Source organism: Mus pahari, chromosome 3 (genome assembly GCF_900095145.1).
Source record: "Mus pahari chromosome 3, PAHARI_EIJ_v1.1, whole genome shotgun sequence".
Taxonomy (NCBI): Eukaryota; Metazoa; Chordata; class Mammalia; order Rodentia; family Muridae; genus Mus; species Mus pahari.
Window position 1 is genome coordinate 22,294,334 of NC_034592.1, and position 22,088 is coordinate 22,316,421.

At 42.7% G+C, this 22,088-nt stretch overlaps 1 protein-coding gene across 1 annotated transcript in view; it reads right to left on the reverse strand.

The window, feature by feature from the left end:
* LOC110317539 (complement C5) overlaps positions 1-22,088 on the reverse strand; it is an 80,543-nt gene that overhangs the window by 28,716 nt on the left and 29,739 nt on the right. Inside the window, exons 15-25 of the mRNA XM_029536963.1 lie at positions 20,811-20,943; positions 19,881-19,952; positions 18,401-18,598; positions 16,908-16,998; positions 14,848-14,921; positions 13,914-14,053; positions 9,147-9,374; positions 7,775-7,835; positions 4,683-4,772; positions 3,063-3,275; positions 2,510-2,585 (exon numbers count right to left, since the gene is read on the reverse strand). Coding sequence (XP_029392823.1) covers positions 2,510-2,585; positions 3,063-3,275; positions 4,683-4,772; positions 7,775-7,835; positions 9,147-9,374; positions 13,914-14,053; positions 14,848-14,921; positions 16,908-16,998; positions 18,401-18,598; positions 19,881-19,952; positions 20,811-20,943 — 1,376 coding nt within the window. The remainder of the gene's footprint in view (positions 1-2,509; positions 2,586-3,062; positions 3,276-4,682; positions 4,773-7,774; positions 7,836-9,146; positions 9,375-13,913; positions 14,054-14,847; positions 14,922-16,907; positions 16,999-18,400; positions 18,599-19,880; positions 19,953-20,810; positions 20,944-22,088) is intronic.

Here is a 22,088-nt window from a genome sequence, read left to right on the forward strand (position 1 = left end):
CGGCCATCATTGGGAAGAGAGGCCCCTTGGTCTTGCAAACTTTATATGACCCAGCACAAGGCAAGGCCTGGGCCAAGTAGTGGGAGTGGGTAGGTAGGGGAGCAGAGGTGGGGGGAGGCTATAGGAAACTTTGGGATAGCATTTGAAATGTAAATAAAGAAAATAATAATAATAATAATAATAATAATAATAATAATAATAATAATAATAAATGTTGCTTTAGCCAGGTGCGGTGGTACATGCCTTTAGTCCAGTACGTGGGAGACAGAGGCAGGCGGGATCTCTTGTGAGTTTGAGGCCAGCTTGGTCTACAAAGCAAGTTCCAGGACAATCAGAGTGGTTATATAGAGATACCCTGTCTTGAAAAAAACCAAACCTGTTTTAATTTGTATTTTCAAAATGCATTTTAAAGAAAAAAATTCAGGAGCAAAACTTCAAAAATCTCAAAGCACAAAAGAATAGTTCATCATCATCATCATCATCATCAACAACAACAACAACACTCTCTCCTCTCTGAGTCCCCTTCCATCTCTCAACAGGCATCACTGCTTCCAAGATCCAGCCAACAAATGCCAGCGGCTCACCCATGATCGCTACATTGTTGCTAGCACACAAGCTTCCAATGTGTCAAAGCACCAGTATAATAGTTACACTCTCCTGACCTTGGGACTTTCCCCGTTAATATCTTTGTGGTTTTTTGTGTTTTACTTTGAGGCAGGGTCTTGCTGTATAGCTCTGGATACCCTGTGAGCTGAGGCTGGACACAGATCTAAAGGAAGAGTATCAAAAACCAACTTACGATTCTGATTTAATGAAAGACAGAGGGTTCAGCGAGGGACTGGAAAGTGTGTTTGAGAAAGAAAGTAATGGCTTTGGGGGTACATTGCATCTGGCCCTCTTTGTATCTAGACACCCAGAAATGTGGACCTGGGGTCAGAAGAGAAGCTCATTAGAAACACTGGTTAGGGAGCTGTTTACATAGAAGTGAGAGAGGTCGTGGGCAAAGATAAGACTGTTCAAGAGAGAATTACAAGAACTAAGAAGCCAAAGATGAAAATTTCAGAAACATCTAAAATTCACTTACTATACCTTGCTGGGAATGGTGGTACATACACGCAATCCTAACACTCTGGAGGCAGAGGCAGAGGCAGGAGGATGGCTGCAATCCAGGCCCGATCTAAATAGTTAAGTTTCAGACCAGCCAGGTCTACATAAAAAGACTCTGTCAAAAAAATTCTAAATTATTGCAGACTGTAAGCATGTTTTATGCGGTAGAGCCTATGGAGTACTGGGCACACATCCAGTCTTTTTTTTTTTTTTTTTTTTTTTTTAAATCTCCCACTCTTTGCAGATATGGCATTGGGATGCAGCCCAGCTTCGAACTTATGCTCCCCCGACTTACTCCCAGGTGCTGGGGTTGTAAGTACACAGCACCATGCCCAGCCATTGGTTTCATTTTTGTTTGTTAAAGCTAAGTATCTTTCAATAGGAGAGGAAAAAAATCCAATAAAATAAAGTAAATAAAATTAAGAATCCTGTCAAAGCAGGAAAGCATGTTGTGAAAACAGACTGCTGTGTACACATTCGCCTCATTTAAACTGTCTTTCCTTAAATTATAAGGTTTACAGAAGCCATCTCTCACTGAATGAGATTTATTGATGATACGAGGTCCTAGGAACTCATGAAGTTGCCCACACACTGCACACATTCTTTGGGGACACAGAGAGAGGAAGGATGATGCGCTGGGTGCACTGGGGTATAGACTTATACAGAGGAGACAGCAGAGGCCACCTTAAGAGGGTAACTTTCAGTAAGTCCCTGAAGGAAATAAGGCAACCAGTCCTTCGCCCGGGGAGGAGTTGGTGCAGAGGCCCTGAGTGGGGAGCTTGTACTATCAGTGTGTTAGAGGGGCAATGAGGGACCATAGGGCTCCAGTGGAGCACAGAGCAAGATGTGCAGAGAGGGGGAAATAAGGGACCGTTGGTTCTTACCCTAGGTGGGAAGAGAAGCCTCCGAGTGGCTCTGAGCCCTGAGGCCACTGGGCCTCCTGTGCTCAGTGTCAGTGCAGGAGATCAAGTCTGAAGTCAGAAGAACGAGAACAGAGAAAACTGGCTCCAGGCAGGGTGGGGCACTGAAGCTGGGGAAAGGCAGTCAAGGCCAGGATCCATTTGAAGGTGCATCCACACCCTTACTAAATCAGATGTGGTTGTAAGAGCAAGAGAGGCGTGTGGAAGGACTGAGGTGTCAGTCTAAACAAATGGAAGAGAGCTTCACTATGGAAGTTATTCATTCAATCAATTGATTGAATCACATGAGCTAGTGTGTGTGACAAGAGGATAATTTGTGGAAGTCAGTTCTCTCCTTAGACCATATGGATCTTAGAATTTAGGCTGCCTGGTTTGGTAGCAGGTGTCTTTACCTACTGGGCCATCTCCCCTATCCTGTGACTGTTATTCCTAATGAATGGATCAACTATTGCATGAAAATATAAGATACAGCCGTTACTCACCAGGTACTAGCGCTCGCCCCTTTCCACATGCTGTAGGAATAGTCAGCGTTTCTGTAGGACATGACGCTCACCATCCCTGTGAGGAACCAGAACAGAAGAACACAGCGCCCTGGGCATGCTGGATTGGCCTGGTGAGCCCTCTGTGCTGTGAGCAGCCCTTCACTTCCTGGGCAGGCTGGATCAGCCTGGTGAGTGAGCCCTCTGTGCTGTGAGCAGCTTGAGCTCTGTGGCCAACACTGGGCTTCTCACAGGAACTGTGTGAACTACTTGAGCTGGGAATCAAATAGAACCTTCTGCTCCCATTCAGAGAGGATGGGAGAGCCCCGTAGAGTCTGGAGACAGGTGTCTTGGTTTGCATCCAAGCGTTTTGGTAAGTTAAGCCAAAATGCCTCAGAAAGAGAACATGCCATGTTTTTTTTTTTCTTGCTAAAATTCTTTATAAGTAATAATATATGTATAATTCTTAACAATTTAAATATTATGTTCAATAATATATTTGCTTAGAATTCTGTAAAATTATGTATAAAATAATTATTAGGGTTTTTTTTTTTACCTTCTTTTATTTTTTTCTTCAGGCTCTGTTTTTTACTCAATGTATCAGGATAGAAAATATTCCAATGGTTTCCTGCTTCCAGGTAGTGGAAAACATAGAACACTGGAACTATGCTCATGAGCTCTGCCTCAGCACTACCCTTGGGGAGGTGGGTTAGTATGTCGATGCCTTCCTTACTCAGAACCGTGGACAAGAACTCCCCTATAAGCAGCCCTGAAAGAAAAAGAGACCCAAGTGAACGTAACCACTCACTATCTGCTCCCAACAGTGTATTCTGAAGAGGAAATGACCAACGCCTCTTCCCCTTTTTAATATAAGCAGTTTACCTGTGTCCCAGAAATCAGGGGAGAAAGCTGGATTTGATTAGCAGCGTAAAGTCTTGGTGGCAGATAAGGTAATGTGGTAGACAAATGGCTGCATAGTTAGGTGCTGATATCATAACCCACACTGACCAATCCTCAGGTGAAGTAGGCCAAAGGAGCCTGAATGGAAAAGGTGCTGGCCCCTCAATCTGTAGCAACACTGTGCAACCAACCCTGGGCAAGCCAATTTCTTATAAGTCTAACGTCAAGATGGCACGTGATCAAAAGAGTCCTTTCTAGTCTATGATTCCAAGATAAAATGCAGCCAGGATATTCTGTCCTGTTGGTGATGTGTTACCTCACTGCAAAGACTGAAGCCCCTGGGTAACCCATCAATGATGCCCCTCCGGCAAACACCCTGGAGGGCAAAGAATCCCTGCTCTGGTTTGAATGCCTCTGACCCTGCATCTGCTGCAGCCTAACCCACACAGGTGGTGGTGTTAGAGGGCAAGCTTTTCTGGAGGGTGTGAAGAGCCATTTACCCTTTGACATTTTCCTCTTCTACACTTTAGCCATGTGAGGGTGACCCACCAAGACAGCAGCTGTAAAAACAGGAACAACCTTTGCCAGGCTCTCTATTATCTTGATCTTGGACTTGGAAAACTCCAGAATATGAGCCTGTTCTTTATAAACTGCCCAGACTCTGGTGTTTCATTATAGCTGTACAAATGGGCTAAGCAAGTACGACCACGCCAGGACTTAAGCGTGGACGTAAAGCTGGTATCGCAAGGCCATTTACAGGCCTCAAAGTCTTTAGTGGACTGACTGCTGAGACCACTAGAAGTGACATGTGAAACAGCTGCACCCCATTCTAGAGATGTCACTGGATTCACTACAGGTACCCTATCCTCACAGGGTAATTTCCAAGTACATTAGGGGAAAGGAGTTAGAAATGTAATCAAGTGTTTGAAAACAAGGAAAATGGAAGACAGAGTTCTGTCATACGCCAACCTATGTGTGGAGATGAAGAGAAATAAAGAGTAATCACGAATACATTTGATTTTGATTTGAAGCACAGAGTGAAAAAAGAATGTTTTTGTTTTTTAAAAAATCTATTTATCTATTTATCTGTTTTTGAGACAGGGCTACTCAGACTGGCTTCACCTCACTATGCAGCTGTGGCTGACCTTCCGTTTCTTGTCTTCCTGCTTCCGTCTCCCACGGCTGGGATTAAGGCAGGCACCACTGTATCAAGGGCTTCATGCGTGCTAGGCAGCCACTCTACCAGCTGGCCCAGAAGTTGGATTTATTAACTTACCTTTGACACTCAAAATCCTTTCAACTTTGGTCTTGGGGACCAAATCTAATGGTATCTTGTATGGGAATTCCTTTCGTCTGGTAACAATACCTATAACAATAAAAACAACAACAACAACAACAACAATACAAGATTAGATTTGCCCAGAGTCCTTTATTTAATTTAATCTAATTATTTTGCTTATTTACATTACGTCCTGCTCATTGCTCCCCTCCCAGTCACTCCCACCCAACCTTCCCCCAATTCCTCTCGCCCCTCCTCTTCTGAGCGGATGGGGGACCCCTGGATATCCCCCAACTCAGACACACCCAGAGTTCTTAATGGAAAAAACTATTTTTTGATTATATATCTACTAACATATAATTTTTCACAATAAAGCACATTAATAATAACATTAAAGTCTTAAAAAGAGAAAAGTAGTCAAGGATTTTAATCAAACCCTAGGCTTGTATACTTTCCTTAAACAACACACTGAATTTCGTGTAAGACTTCTGGTCTTTAAAAGGTATGACATAAATTACTTCTATATCAACATTATCCACTAGGAAGGAGTGGTATGCCCCAAATCACTGATATGGAATCTCTGTGATTCCATATCTCTGTCTGACCATCAGCTCCATCAGGAAGAGCGACCAAACTTTCTTCCTGCCTCCTCTCTCCCCAGTCTGACTTAAGCACTTTTCTATATGCTCACAGCTCCACAGCTTCAGAACGCCGGTGTCAGAGAATTTTAAATTACAGCTGCTTCCTATTGTATGTCATAAATAGGACCAGTTTAGTGGTTACACGGAGACTCAGGACTGTCCCAAGTGCTGAGAATACTAGAGATGGACCATCTGTATGACCCCCTCCCCCCAAACCTATGCTCAGGGAACATCTTGGAAGATGGGGCATAAAGAATTTAAGAGTCAGAAGATGGGGAAGAGCTCAACTGTGACTGCTACTGTGCTCAGGGTCAAGCCAGTTAAAAGGTCCTGCAGGGATGAGGGAGGGGCCCCTGAGGCCGGTTGTGTAACAGCTTCCTCTGAGATGGAAACATTCCATCCTGCAGGAAGCTCCTCAAGCCGAAAGGTAAACAATTCAAAAGTAGCCACGGGAAGTTCCAGGAAGACCAGATTCACTGGGTTCCTTCCTGACAGAATAAGCGAGTAAAACTTCCGCCTCTCCGCCAAGCAAAGCTGCAAAGAAGAGTCAGCAACCCGACCAGCTGCCTGGGAGAAGCAGAAGCCAGCCAGGCTTCCTGGAAGAGGTTTAGATCAGGGGTAACTGGAAATCACACCCTCCAGCCTGGGGAGCTGCCTGCAGGCTGTGCAGTGTGCTCCAGGCCCCCAGCTTCTGTGAACTGTCACTGACGCTGAGGTGACCTTTGGTGATGCATCTGTCTGTGAATCGTGTCTGTTTCTGTAAGCCACCTGTCACTCATATTCTGGTCAGTAAGCCCTGTCTAACTCATTGGTTCACCAAGTTGACCTTTGATGGTTTTCTGACTGTGGTCTGTTGGGGATTGCCTATGGTGGATGAGGAGATGTGTGCTTAGTCACCACAGGGAAAGTATTGTCACACAACAGACTATGTCCCTCCCTGAGGAAGTTATTGGCAATTGATAGCTACCAAAGAAGGGAGAGTTGGTTTTCTTTAGGGAGGTAGATACTGGTAAGTTGCCTATACCCTGGTGGATGACCTCATATCTATGAATAATATATGGGCAACACTAATTGGACCCGGTGGGCTAAAAAAATAAAAAATAATGAAGTAAATAAATAAAAAATAAATAAAAGAGGACATGAAATTGGAAAGGAGATGACTTAAGAGAAGTTGGGGTTGGTAGTGGAGATTAGCTATGATCACGATTGCATTAATGTATGGAACATATAAAGAATAAAAATACTGTTAAAATATCCTACCATTCCCCCAAAACATGATGCCATTTGTCACTGTATTGACAGAGAGCCAAGCTTCAACTAAGTTAACTAAGCTGTTATACAAACTGTTTTTATTTTATTTGTATTTTGAGACAAGGTTTCTCTGTGTAGCAGAGCCCTGATTCTCCCGGACTCCCTTTGTAGACCAGGCTGGCCTCAAACTCACAGAGATCTGCCTGCCTCTGCCTCTCGAGTGCTGGGATTAAAGGTGTGCACCACCGCCCGGCTGTTTTTATTGTTTTAACATTGTACAGGGATACTACAGCTGGTGCGGAGATCCAAGGTGTAACTGTAGGGCTCATCAAAGTCACCATGGTGAAAATCCAGCTCTAGCACTTAGCATAGTCCCTGGCAAGAGGAAGATGCTGTGCGTAAGTTCTGAGATCTCATGGAGGAGCTACGTGGCTTTGGTAAAGGTACAAGAACATTCCTCAAGAAGCATCTTTGTTATTTAACCCTTGATAAGCCTGAAGATACTGTGCTAAAATGAGTCAGTGACGGTATTTAAGAAGTTTGAACTAAAGATGACAGGGTATGGAGTTTGTGGAGCTTAGTTAGCATGTGCCTCCAGGCGGAGTACAGTGCGTTTACTCCTTTGTTACAGAGAGGCAAGGATGCTTTCAAAGGATTTTCTGAGGGTAAAAATAATGCGACAAAGAACTGGAATCCAGTGATGTTGTAATAATTTAACAAGGGCTATAGTAGTCTGTCTGGCTGAAAATAGTTGTAGCCCTCCGATTCTGACTTTCAGAAGCAAGCCTGGACTTAGCTCAGGATTCAGTTCCCAATGTGGGAAAAGCTCTTCCGTTGAGACGATTCATAGCACATCAGCTGAAGAGGAAGAGATGGAGCAGTGGGGGGGGGGGACTTTGAGAGATTCATTTGACTGTGGAGTCTCTAACAGCGCCTTTGCATTGCAGAATGACTTGGTTTCAGGTGTTCTTTACAGAGGCTTTTATAATAAAACAGCCCGTTACTGTCGTTATGAATAGACTATGGAGTCCAAGGGATGAGTTGTATTGCAATGTGTTCGCATTGTAATGTCCGCTAAATATTGTTAGTAGAGTTATGTTTGGCCCCACTCAAACAGATCCAGTCAGTTACATTAAAGTTACATTTTAATTCTGTGGCTGGAAGATGACACATAAAAATTAAAATCATTTTTCCTACCACGAATTCCCTTAGGGTCCAGAGTCCCGCCGGCAGAGCTTTCCCTCTTGACTCCTTCTGGCTAAAGAGAAACCAGAAAACATTCCATTAAGGGTATAATTACATATATAAGACATGAATTTCCTTGGATCAAGTTCTTCCAGTCCACTTTGCCGGTTTAAAAAACAAAAACAAAAACAAAAACAAAAAAATGCTCCTTCTCTGAAAAAGCAAACTTGATATGCATACTTCAATGCATACATGCAATGAAAAGATTCTGGCTGTTTGAACATTGGTCAGAGTGAATGCTTGAATGGATGTTCTTATGGGACAGGTTATTGGTTTGAATGCTTTGTATATATTAACTCATTCAGTTTCCACGAACCTCTGGGAGGTAAGTGCTACAATAACAGCTGAGGAAGCCCACGAGAAGATCCGTAATTTATCCTGTGTAATGCTGATAGGAAGCTCGGAGCCACCACTGAAAGCGAAGATGCCTGCTCCATTTCCTAGTGTGATACAGACATGAGCAGGAATGAGCAGGGAACGAAAGAATCGACCCAAAAGATTCGGCACAGCTTTTCTTTTCAACAGGGTCTCTGTGAATTGGCCATGGTGGCCTCAAACTTGCCTCAGCCTCCAGCGTACTTGGGATTACAGACATAAGTCACTGTGCTGGCTGAATACGCATTTGCTGAAGTTAATGGCATAGCTCAGAACAACCCAAAGAATGAAGGCTTTGGATGACCTGAGAAGTCGTTAACTAGCCAAACTAGCCATGTAACACTTGGAGGAACAATATTTCATTTTATATTAGAAAATCATAATTGTGGAATTTTAATGTCAGGAGAACACTCAGCAAATGGCAGGGCCAACAATCCTTAATGTATTGCTGTTTTCCCCTTTGGCCTGCTTATTACCTATTTATAAAGTGGGAAATCTACAAGGCGAGGTCTTTAAATGTCTGTTACTACTTTATATTCAGTATTTAGCCTCATATTTTGCACATAGATTTCAAGATACACTTTCTGAATAAGATGGCAGGGGTGACCCGGAAGGTGCGTACCAAATAGTAAAACTTGGGAAGCCCGGAGTTTGGGCTTTATTGGTGATTTTCTTTTCCTTTGTGGCTTTGGTATTTTTATTTTCTGCAGTAATCAGGTATCATTTTTCTATTTAATAATTTTATGCATAATTTCAGATTAATGTGTAAATTGCAAGAAAGCATCACAAATACGTGTGAGTTTCAGTGGGATCCCTCAATGGTCACCGTGTTCTATTTAAACCATCCTTTCTCTCCCTTGCTCCTGGCTCCAAACACAACTATTGACACAAATTGCTGATAGCATTTTTCCCCAGAAACATATTTTTTAAAGAACCATATTTTTCTTACCACTACCCGTAATGTCTTTACTAAGATTTCGTTCCCAAATGAGGTCTCAAGTGAGAAGTTTATGGAGTGAAGGCCAATTTCCAGAGGAAGCAGGCTGAAGGTCACCAAGTGACTGGACGAACCCTCTATCCTCTGGGGCACACATCTGGAGGGCCTGGAGGTGTGATGGCTAGCAGCTGAGCTTCCTGAAGTGCAGATCCCCTCCACAGCAGACATTTTAACACAGAACTGAAATGCAACAGGTGAAGAACTGTGTAAGAACAGCTCATCATTTGAGCCATATTTGATGAAAGAGCAACGAATGCATGTGTGTATGTGTGGTATGTATGTATTTATGTTATGTATGTGTGTATGTATGTTCACCCTAAATTATGCTGGTCTGGACACAAACTCTTCCCTGGTTTTTTAGCAATTTCAAAGTAAGTCCCCCTGGTTCTAAGGCCTGGTAGAAGGCTCATTTCAGACTTCCTACAGGTACATACGAACTGATGTGTGTCATAGTGATGTTGTGGGATATATGAAAACTCTGCACTAGCTTAGAATGATCATCCCTTCCTCAGGGTGCCACCCACTTGATTATGTCACAGCTCCCAGCATTCTTTGCCCATGCTATGGTAAAGTGGTTGCTTTGTTCTCTCTCCATCATTCTGCATTTTGGGTAGCAGGAACCTTGGGTTTAGCTGTTGGGTGTCTTACCCATGCCGTTACCTCAGCCTTTGACTTATAATAAATGGTAGAGTGATAAATGATTGAAAACTCTGTTTGTGGCTCATTCAAAAGCTAACCTAATATAAACCCAACTGAAGTCTCTAATTTTATTATCTTCCCACTTGGGCCCCATTCTATAATAAAACCAGCTCTAGAAATATATAGATTTAAACTTGGGCATTCCTCATTTGAACTGTTATAAAAACAGATTGTGTGAGCTCTCTCATCTTCTGGTAACCATTCATTGATTTCTGGCTCAAAAAGTGAACACATCTTCATCTTCAACTTGGTGAACTGATTGAGTCAAGAGCTGTGCCCAAAGAATAGCATCCATAAAATCCAGAGTCAAGCAGACAAGTTCAAGAGAATGCAGACATTCAGTAGCTAATCTTGAGGGAGTTCCCCGCATATGTAAAGTGCCTTCTGCCCATTGGCCACATTTTTGGGCCAATGCCAACCATGATGGATATAGAAGACGGAGGAGACGATGGACCAAGGGTTCCCCAGTGTTTTGTACATGTGGAACAGGGGAAGAAAGACACAGAAGAGTCATTTGATAGCATTCAACATAAGTTCATTATTAAAAAAAATCATGACAGCTGGGCATGGTTTCATAAGGGTTTGATGCCAGCACTTGAGAGGCTGTCCCAGGAAGACTATAGCTTTGAGATCGGTCTGGGCTATGCAGGAAGTTCCAGGCTAACCTCAACTGCATGGTGAGAGCCTGTCTCAAACAATAACAAAACAATCAAACCAAACCCCAAAGCCCAAATCCGAACAGTAACAACCACAATAAGTCACTGAAGTAAGTTGAAATTAGGAAAGAACTTTTGGAACTGATGGAGCAATATGGAGAAAAAGCCACATTTAGCAAGAGTTCTCAGGGATTGCCAAGAGGCCCAGACCCACTGCGAACTCTAGACAGCACAGGTAAGCAAACAACGGCCTCTTTTTAAAACCAAGGGTGGCTCCATTAGTGGTACCCAGCAGAAACCTCCCACCTAGATGGCTTGAGGAACCAAAGGACAGAGCACGAGGAGGGTCACCACAGCTGGAAATGAAGGTTCTCTGAGTTCTGCTTATATTCTTTACTCAACCCTACTGAGCCTTAAACAACACACAGAATGCTCTCTTGAGTTTTCCAGCTCAGGCTGAAAAAAACTGAACCGAGATTTTAGAGTTTGGGACGGTATCTAAGTAATTGCCTGCTAAAATATGTAAACAAACCTCAACAAAGAAACATAATAGAACCCAGATTCTTTATATAACTTCAAGGACCGAGGTCACAGGGCACAGGACAACATGACTTAAGAGGGGAGGGAACAAACAGGGCAGGCCCTGAGCCATCATGGTGACTTGATATAATGGAAGCCGAAGATCAGGTTTAACTGACAACACCATGACCTTCCAGTTTCAGTTGTGTCACTGTATATCACGGTGTCTTTGGTTGACTACTGTGACAGTACAAACTAGAATTAGGCAGTTAGGATTCAGAGACATCGTACAAGTAAGCTGAATTAAAATTCCAGTGTTTAAAGTAGAAATGATTCTATAAAATTATGTTGATGTAGGGATAATAAAATTGACAGTATCCTAGTTTTCCAATTTCTTGATTTGTAAAAATGATTGTGATTTATTTAGAATAGAATGTCTGCTGTACCTACTATTATTTATAAGAATAAATATATACCCATAGTCACTAGACTAACAGAAAACATTTACTTTCTTTTCCTAATTTTATTGATTGTTTGGGAATTTCACATCATGAACCCTGAGTGCACTTCTTTTCAGTTCTCACAGTTCAAACCTTTTGAGACCCTCTCCCCACCTCCAACCCCCCAAAAAAGGAAAAAGAGAAAGAAAAAACCGTATAATTTGTGTTGCTTATGCACTCACTGGAGCATGATCACTCCTGGTGATCAGCCGTTAAATGAAACTGAGTCCTCCCCACCCACGCCCACTTCAGAAGGCGTCTCTCGTGGAGGGTGATGCTTCAACATCTTTATCAACATTTTAAAGAATTCTCTTTGGTGACTTTCTGTTTAGGCTATTACTTTTGGGGGAAGGGGACAGGATGGGATTGTCACAGAAGGTTTTTATGTCCCTTTTTCTTAACTGTGAGTCTGCAGTCATCAGTAGGAAAAGTAGCTTCCCTGTCCTTTCTGGTCTGTGGGATCATGGATCCTAGATTTGCACATGGTTTCTGGAGATAGTACAGACCACGGACTTCTATGAACATCAACACAGACCCCCCACTTCAGTAGGACCACAAACACATACATGGCCCTTAGAGGCAGCATGACCTTGGACAGTACTATGGCCTTAGGTGGCAGCAAAGGCCACTCAGGTCAGTATGTCCCCTGTGGCAGCATGACCCATGCACATCAACATGGCTTCAGGTGGCAGCACAAACCATTGACATCTGCTTGGACTTTGATGGTAACATGGACCACAGACATAGACCTCAGCTGCAGTAGGACCCCAGACCTGGACATGGCCCTTGGTGGCAGAATGGACTTGGAACACCATGGCCTCAGGTAGCAGACCAGACCAAGGACATCCTTATGGTTTTCAGTGGTAACTTGGGCCAGGGACATAAACATGGCTCCCAGCTACTGTAGGACCATGGGCATGGGACAGTGGACCACGGATACCAAAGTGGTTTCCATGGGCAGCACAGACCATAGAGGTCTTTTGAGGAAGTCTAATAGCAAAAATGAACCATTCTTCATCTTGGACGTGCTGTCGTTGCTCGGAGCCAGTGTGTCATGTGGCTGTGCCTCCTATTTGGGGGCTGAGTCTGAGTGTAAGCCCCAGGCTGCTGCACACCACCCACCCTGTCATCCCTCCTCAGCAACGCATGTTCCCCCGATCCACCACAGGCTTCTCTCACATCTATCAACACCATCTCATCTCTAGTTCTGCCTCTCCACCACTGCACTCCTCTATCTTTCCTCTCTCGATTGAATATCCGTCCACCATAGTGGCGCCGGAAACAGGAAAGCCAATCCCCTTGTTTCTTTTGCAGTCACCTTAGCAATGGGTTGGCAGAAAATGCCTTTCTTGTCTGTGCTGGTTAGATCCCACTACATACATTTAAATGATGTGTCAGTCTTATTTCAACTACTGATGTAATTTTTAAGTATTTAAAAGTGTTTAAAAAGTTACAGATAGATATCTTTAAAAAACTTAAGATGAAAATTTCAGAAGCTGATTTGGAAGTGTACCAATGGAATACATAGTTTCTTTGAAATGTGTGTGTATACATGTTTTATACAAATATATGCATACATATATAAATATGTATATGTACAAAATTTGGGTGAGGGAATCACTGAAATACTCAGTCCTAGGAATACAATTAGAAATTTAAAAATATATTTAGATTTGTGAACCATGTTGGGTTCCTGTCTAACATCTTGTGACTGTGAAAAAAACCTGTCAGCCTATTATATAATTAGCTGTAGAGGTGCTCTACAAAGAAAAGACTGGTTCCCCATGGTCAGAGTTCATCACTGTCCAGTCCATGGGGTGGGGGAAGTTGATGAGGGTTGATGTAATTTCAGAGAGTGTGGCTAAATGATGACTCGTGAGTGCTAGTTTGTATAGAAAGGTGAGAAAAGGTGTCAGCAGGCTGGAGGATCATGGGAAGGGCTGAGTCAGTCAGTGGGTTGGGGGTTTCTTTGGCGTTCAGTCTTGCCGTGGGGATATTAACAATGGTGAGTTAGGGAAATGGGAAGGAGGCTGTGGCTGAGAGGGGGGAGTGGGAGTCTGATGACCAAGGGACTGAATCGAACCACACTGGGGTTCTCCTTTCTCTGACCATTCAGAGGAACATCCTTACCTACTGCACGTTGTCCTTCTGACTGGCCTCACATGACCCCTTAGCCTGTCCCTTCCTCCTATCTGTCCCTCTTCATGTATCCAAGTGTACTGCCAGGACAACACTCAGTGCACATGCTTATTGGAGTTGAAGTGTGTGTGTGTGTGTGTGTGTGTGTGTGTTTATTCTAACCACATTTCTCTCTTTATTCTAATATACCACAAAGCACTACTCACCTTTGTCCCTGAGGTCATATAGTTGTAAACAGTTCCTCTCAATTGGATCTGTTCTCCTCGTACAACAGAATACGGTATGTTCATCTCCAGGAAGATTTCTTTGAACACCTTTGTCTTGAGTGTATCAGCAACACATATACCTTTAGCCCAAAGGGAAAGCAAGGTAGGATCATGCTAGGGAATTCTTGTCACATTTTGTTGGTACTAATTTGTCACATTTGCTTTCTTAAAAAAATAATGTTTCATTTGCTTGCCAAATATTTAATTCTATTTAAAACATGAGAATGCTTATTAACTAGAATACCAAATCCTTAAAGATATTTATTGTTGGCTTCATTTAATGAGTATAAAATTTTGATTGTGGAGACCAAGATTTTGTAAAAAATAAAATTAAACTAAACAAATTTAAGTAGCCGGGTAATGGTGGCGCAAGCCTGTATTCCCAGCACTTGGGAGGCAGAGGCAGGCGAATTTCTGAGTTCGAGGCCAGCCTGGTCTACAGAGTGAGTTCCAGGACAGCCAGGACTGCACAGAGAAACCCTGCCTCGAACAACAAAAACAAAACAAAACAAACAAACAAACAAAAACAAATGAAAGTAACCTAGCAGTTATTTATAAAGTATCGCATTAGTCACTTCTCAGGAATATCAGCCAAGGGAGAAAACATTGAGTTGTTTCTAACTCGCCTCAAACTCCCACTCACTGTCAGAAGAGAAAGAAAGCACAGATTTGATCTCAGTTTTATAGTTGGCAGCCAGTAGAGGAGCAGAAGAAACTCAGTCGCTTCAAAGGTGTAGGTACATTGGAGCCTTTTGAAAAAGAAAATTAAAAACGTTGCCTCATATCATGGATGAATTAAGTGTACAGTAGCAAAGAACTACATCTTGCTGAATCAAATCCTGTTCAAGTAAGCATGTGGCTTATGGTTTCTTACCATTGTCTGAAATGCCAATGCCTTGAATTTCCCAGGTCGTTAGTGAGTCAGGCAGCACGACCTGCAGCTGGTTTCTGGAAGTTCAGACATTGATATTTGTGATGGTTAATATCACCAACTTGATAAGATCTGGACTACCCACAAGACAAACCTCTGGTTGTACCCATGGAGGATTTTCTTGATTAGGTTAGCCTCTGGATACGCCTGGGAACTATTTTCCTGATTAGATCAGCTGAGTAGAAAAGATCCCCCTTAAATGTGGGCAGTGCCATTCCCTAGGCTTGGATTCTTGCATAAAGAGGAGAAGCTAGATGAACAGGAGCATTTGTTATATTTGCTTCCTAATTGTTGATGTCCCAGGTTCTTGCAACCAAGACTTCCCAGCAGCAAAGGCTTGAATCTTAGAACTGTGAGCCACTGAACTGTGAGCCACAACAAACCCATCCTCCCTTAAGTTGCTTTTGCTAGGCATTTTATCACAGAAACAGGAAGAGAAACAAACACAATATTCAACTACAGTGAAACATTAGAGTTGCTAGTAAGGAAAAACTCATCCAGACAAATATATTCAACATCTGCCCACCATTTCAGGTTTGCAGACATTGCACCTGTGACATGAGCATTGGAGGTGAGAAGGATATCTTTGAACTGTTGCCCTGTCAGAGCATATAATACAAAGAAAGATATATTCCCTATTGTTATGTGCCAGAATACAGGAGTACAGTAATGAACTGTAATACTGCTTGTAGCAAGTCAGTATAGCTAAAACCTGCTGCCTATGACTAAGCCTGTGTATTTGTTGTAGCCATGGCCTACTGATTCTTTTTCAGGCATGATATCAATAATGTACCAAGTATACAGTGTCTGTAAGCTGTGGTCCCTGCTGTCCACTAGTTTCCTGTCTAGTGGAAGAAAGCTATAAAAATGAGTTGCATGTCAGTGTAACCATTGGATCAAGATGGCATTGAAAGAGTGCCTTCAACACATTCGAACCTGTGTCTACAAGCAGGACTCTAGGCCAGACCCTGGATCTAAAACAGGGATCTGAAGTCAGGCTTTGCTTTGGAGGTTCTGACTTCTTTTAATGAGGAAACAGGTAAGGAGATGGGCCACTGTAATGCCATGTGATTCCTGTAACATGGGTAATCAACCCAGTCGTGTGCTGATGCAGGATAGCACTGGGATATTTTACGAGAAGTGCGGAGTGGACAATGATGTGGAAAAAGGTTTTCCAATGGGAAGGGCAAGGAGAGGCACGGGGAGAGTACCGTGGCTCGTCTCTAGTGCGGGGCTGGCCTGAGAACAATGAGGTGGGGCTCCGTGTTTTCAGCATTGCTTCCAGTACCTGCTACAGAGAGGCTTCCCATTAAAATTAAAACTCTAACCAAGATACCAAAATACAACTCCATTTTTTGTTTTACCTGATTGTTTTATATACAGATACCTTTATAGAGTGGTATCCTTCTTTACTAATAATCAATGTCGCCCTGTTCTCAACTCTCCAACAAAAGTACACTAAGCAAAATTAAAACACAAAACAAAATTTAACCCGATAGTGGCGTTATCTTAACTATAGGGGAAATAGTAATGTCCAGATTTTTGGCAATAATTCACATTTTTGGTAACTTTCCACACTTTTCCAGAGGAACATTGTACTGGCTAATTTTGTGTCAACTTGACACAGCTGGAGTTATCACAGAGAAAGGAGCTTTAGTTGAGGAAATGCCTACATGAGATCCAGCTGTAAGGTATTTTCTCAATTAGTGATCAAGCTGGGAGGGCCCCTTATGGGTGGTGCCATCTCTGGGCTGGTAGTCTAGGGTTCTATAAGAGAGCAGGCTGAGCAAGCCAGGGGAAGCAAGCCAGCAAAGAACATCCCTCCATGGCTTCTGCATCAGCTCCTGCTCCCTGACCTGCTTGAGTTCCAGTCCTGCATCCTTTGGTGATCAATAGCAATGTGGAAATGTAAGCCGAATAAACCCTTTCCTCCCCAACTTGCTTCTTGGTCATGATGTTTGTGCAGGAATAGAAACCCTGACTAAGACAAACATCAAAGGTACCTTTTGGGAACACGATGAACTTCCCATAGCCAGCTCTCTGGAAAGTAGCTTCGGATATCTGCCTTCATCACTGGTAACAGGGTCTTAATGTCTGCGGAAATATATTTAGTTATAGAAACCAATATTAGTTCTGCTTTCAGGTGAATTTTTAAGTAAAACCATTCGTCTATGACCTACATGTCTCCAAACGGGGTCAGTAAGGCATTGCTTAATGGTTTTAGGACTGAGCTTTTAGACCATAGCATGTGCCTGTACTGATGAAACATCAAAGGGATAGGTGAGATTTTACAAAACATCAGTGAGTCTATAAAATTATTTATAATTTTGTGATTTTGACAATTAGGTTTATATCAGAAAACATGGACGTTTCCTGTGATTTCTGGCTTGTTAATTTCTATTTCCACTAATAAGGTGGATGGAATCTCTGCTCCATCTGAGATGGGACTGTGGATTTACCACTGAGTCTCAGAAACCTAAAAACCAGATTACACTATGGGAAACAGTGACTCCCAGACATTAGCAGCATGGGCCTAGATCCCTGAGCTAAGCAAGCCAGCTCTGACCTGTCCCAACTCCGGACCAGGATCATTCACAAGCCGGGGCAGGCAGGGAGCCACACACAGCCCTGAAGGCTGATGGCTGCACAGATGAGACTGTGGGGAGGCCATGCTGTCTAGAATGGGGAGTAGACTCAGCAGGGGGGAAGGGCCGTCGATGGTGGGTACCATGTAGCTAAAGCCAACTGGAAGATGCCAGTTGAAAAACTGGGCAGTGAAAAAGATATGTGCTAGATTATTCATCAGAATTACACTTGGAGAAGCAGAGACTGGGAGGCAACTTAGTGTACCTAGTTATGGCAAAATGATCTCTAATAGCCTGTTTTTTTAAATTGCAGTATCATTTATGTCTGTAGAACGTACCCATTGAGATAGACAACATTTAAGATATACCGCTAAGCAAAACAGAGTAGAAAAGGGGAGATGGCGTTTCACTTTTGCTTCTTTTCCTAAAAATGATGCATAAGTGATTCAAAAAGTCACATTGTTGGCTGAAACTGAAATAAGCCTCCCAGTCACAAGTAAACTTAACGTCTTGTTCGTTTTAGGAGTCTTTTGCTGAATTTGGTCAGTGTAAGCACACATTTCATTTTCAATGGGCATGATGTCACGGGTATAATGTCACATAGAATTTTAGAGTTCAAGCATATAATGCAGTTATCTAAGCAAAGGTTCCTGCTTGTGGCTCACAGATAAACCCTCACTCAAGCTTTGGGGGTGAGTTGGTTTTCAAGTTACACTGGATCTGGATTCCACCTTGACTGGGCACTGTACCATTCCAATGCCCCCAAGAATAATGGAAGTACTTGGATACAGACGAGGTCTCTTTCCACTTCTAGATTTTAACTGAAGCATCAAAGCTACTTTCTTAGCAGCACTAATTTACATAGACTCTCCCATATCAGATAGGATTCTGGTAGGAAAACTCATACTCACGGATCCTTCCCAGCTGGACAGGCTTATGGGGGCTTTCTTTTCGGATCTTGGTCGCAGTAGTACAGCACTCGATGAAGGCCCTGATGCAGAGAGGGCCTAAGGTAACCCGGGCCACTCGCTCCTCACAGGTTTCGTAGAAGTTCACTCGGGCTCCGTCATAGCAGCATTTCCTTGGCACGGGGTGTTTGTACTTAGCAGCTGAAATGGTGGCAGCATGCAAACCTTACCATGTGCAGCTGAGCCATCACAGATTTAGCACTCTCAAGGGATATTTGGTCCCTGTCATCAGAGGACGCCCTCACTCCGCAGCCCCAGCTGGAAGACTGACCAGCCTCTCCCTGAAACTTCTCCCAAAGCAGGGACAATTTGTCCTCAGCAGGTAGTCTGGTCCAACTCATACTGAATGCTCCAAGGGCCCCCAGTAACTAAGCTAAATACTAACTTTCAAAAGGCTTCAACCCCTTTCGAGTAAAACAAATGCAATATTCAGGAGAATTTGGCATTTTTAAAGATGGCTTTTGCTATTGTACAGTAACTGGATAGCCTGCTTTTTCTAACATTTTTTTCTGACATGGTTTATAGACTTTCAGAAAGGGTATCATCCTGTTTTCTAAATGCTCTCCTAGTGACAGCATTAAAATCGGTGAGCTGCTCCAGGTGGCCCTTCTCAGTTTGTATTCTGTACATGTTAGCATGTAAATAAATAGTAAGTAAAATTAAAATCATTACAAAAGATAATTAATTATCATATTACCATTTAAATAATTTTCATTAGCTGTATTTTGTAAAGAATAATCTAACTCTCAACTTTCCTAACGCTGCTACCCTTTAATACAGTTTGCTGTGGTGACCTCCAGCCATTGTTATTTTTGTTGCTACTCCAAAACTCTAATTTTGCTATTGTTATGAATCATAACATACATATCTGTGTTTTCCAATGGTGTTGGACAGTGTGAAAAGCTTATTTGACCCACAAAGGGGTCTTGACCCACACCTTGAGAAAGCCGATCTAAGCGCTTAGATTAACTGTTAACATATGTAAGAGAAATAGGTTTCTTGTTAATCGTGGACTTTGCCAGACTAAAGTCAAAGAATATGATTTTAATTATTAGGTCTGTAGAAAGGAAACACTTGCGAGTAATAGTCATTACTTTTTAGTTTTTACAGATAGAAATGCTTCCTCCTCACTCCAAGAAGGGAACTGAAAGCAGGGCCTGTTTATGCGGGATGAGCTCCACGCTGAGCTGTATCTCCAGCCATAATGATACAAACAGAAAAGATGGAGAGTCCCCGAGTCAAGATTACGGCCAGTGAAATACTGGCTTTGTTTGGACTAAATTTCCTGAAAGGGGTGAGCTAGACCTCCACACATCTGTTTTCACCTATTCTTCTGGAATTGGGGGCGGCACTCCAGTGTCTCATTTCTACAGCTTTCGATGTGATCGGAATGTTTTATGGTCACAAGAAACTTAACGCGTACCTTGTTCTTTTATTTTCTGCTTTAGGTGATGCAGGTCTCTCTTTGGCCTGAGAATTTCTTTACAAGAGTCGTCTGTTTAGAAAAAGTCAGAGACTTAGAACATGGGGCAAAGGATATAAAAATCTGAAAAAGTAAGTTTCATGAAAGTGAGTGTTTGAAACAGCCCCAGTGTGTGTGTGTGTGTGTGTGTGTGTGTGTGTGTGTGTGTGTGTTTGCTTTGGAGTAGGCTTTGCTGCATGGGTCTGCGCTAGCTCCTCTACACACGTGCTGTGGTGGCTGTGTAGCTTGGGGTTTTGTGGGACTCCTGACAGCGAGTGAGGGACTGTCTCTGACTCTTTCGCTGCCTGGGGATCCTTTTTCTCCTACTAGGTCACCTCATCCAACATTGATATGAGGGCTTGTGGCTAGACTTGCTACATTTTGTTATGTGGTGGTCAGTCGTTAGGACCAGGAGGCCTGCTCTTTTCTGAAGGAAAATGGAAGAGGAGTGGATCTGGGGGAGGGGGAGGTAGTGGGAATCTGGGAGAAGTGGAGGGAGAGGAAGTTGCAGTTGGGATGTATACAGGTAGGAGAGAGGGGTAAATAAAAAGAAACAGATTAGGCTCTATGTGTCACACCTTTGAATGTGATGCCTGGTTGGTTTTATGATCTTGGTTTTGAGTATGGTAGCTTTTTGGATCCACAGACTACAACGAACTGATTACTACGTATGAATTTAAAGGGAGCAACATTTTTTATTGAGTTATCTTTTTCTTTTGTAATTTTGTTACATATTTATTTATTTGTGTGTGTGTGTGTGTGTGTGTGTGTGTGTGTGTGTGTGCATGTGCACCTTAAGGACACTTACAGAGCCATTGCCAGTCTTAGGAAGTGGGATAGGAATGATGTTTGGGGGGTACGTGTCAGTAAAGAAAATGTGGAGTGTCTTACCGTGGTAATGGGAGTCATCTGCGTTTGCGTTGGTGAGGAAAGTGAGCCCAGCTAGGTGGAATACATCTGCATTGTCATGGCCACCACCTGCCCCACAGCCCAGGTCACTCTTATCATCCAAAGTTTGAAAGACCTGTCCGGAGGAGTGAGACACTAAGCTTACTCGTCCAAAGGACAAAAGGAATGAGTCATCACACCATGTCACCAAATCTGTGAAACCCACGGGCATTCATACAGCTAAGGCCCAAAGACCACACTTCCCAACTTTGTTCCTTCCATTGTATATATTTTAAAACCTTCCTATTTAAAATCAGTCAAGAATTAAACCTTAAGCAAATAGCATTGATGAGTATAATCTTAGGAATTGTCCCAGAGCATATACTATGTAGAATCTATAATTATATATGTCATATATAGTATAATCCATGTATATACTATATAACATATGTTAATTATATGTATAATTAATATGTATGTGTAATGTGTATAAATTATATGTATGTATGTATAAATTAATGTGATAAACGATGAAGGAATGAACTAACAAACAACATTAATTTTTGTTTTATGGAAAAAGTGTAGATTCTACATGGGAAAGTACTGTAAGTAGTTCATTTGGCTTTAATTTTGACTCAGAAAAAAATCCCTTTTTCTCTAAATGTTTATAACTTCATAGTTTCTTGGTTCTTTCTGCCTCTCCTAAGGGACTCAAGCCTAGAACTAATAGCTGACTGTCATGGAAATAGATGGGAACATATGGACCCTGGCCGTTTCCAAATTCTTTTTTCTAAATTCAGACTCAAGTGAGAATTCAAACAAATGCAGTGATTTCCTAGTTCCCTCTCCTGGATCCTTATGCTACTTTTGTAACTACCGTCACCCCTGAGCCCGCTCCTCCATCTCCCTCAGCTGAGGACTGCAGCTCTCATTGTTCCATCTGCTTATGATGTTGGTGTCTACACTTGGAAGAGCCAAAAATGATGGATGACCTGGGCTTTAGGGACAGAAGAAACTCTTTGTTGAATGTACTGTAGAAAAGGAGGTCAGGGCCGCTGTGATGGCTTGTAGATGCTCAGCCCAGGGAGTGGCACTATTGGGTGTGGCTCTGTTGGAGTAGGTGTGTCACTGTTCGAGTGAGCTATAAGACCCTAGTCCAAGCTGCCTGGAAGCCAGTATTCTGCTAGCAGCCTTCAGATGAAGATGTAGAATTCTCAGCTCCTCCTGCACCATGCCTGCCTGGATGCTGCCATGCTCCCACTTTGATGATATTGGACTGAA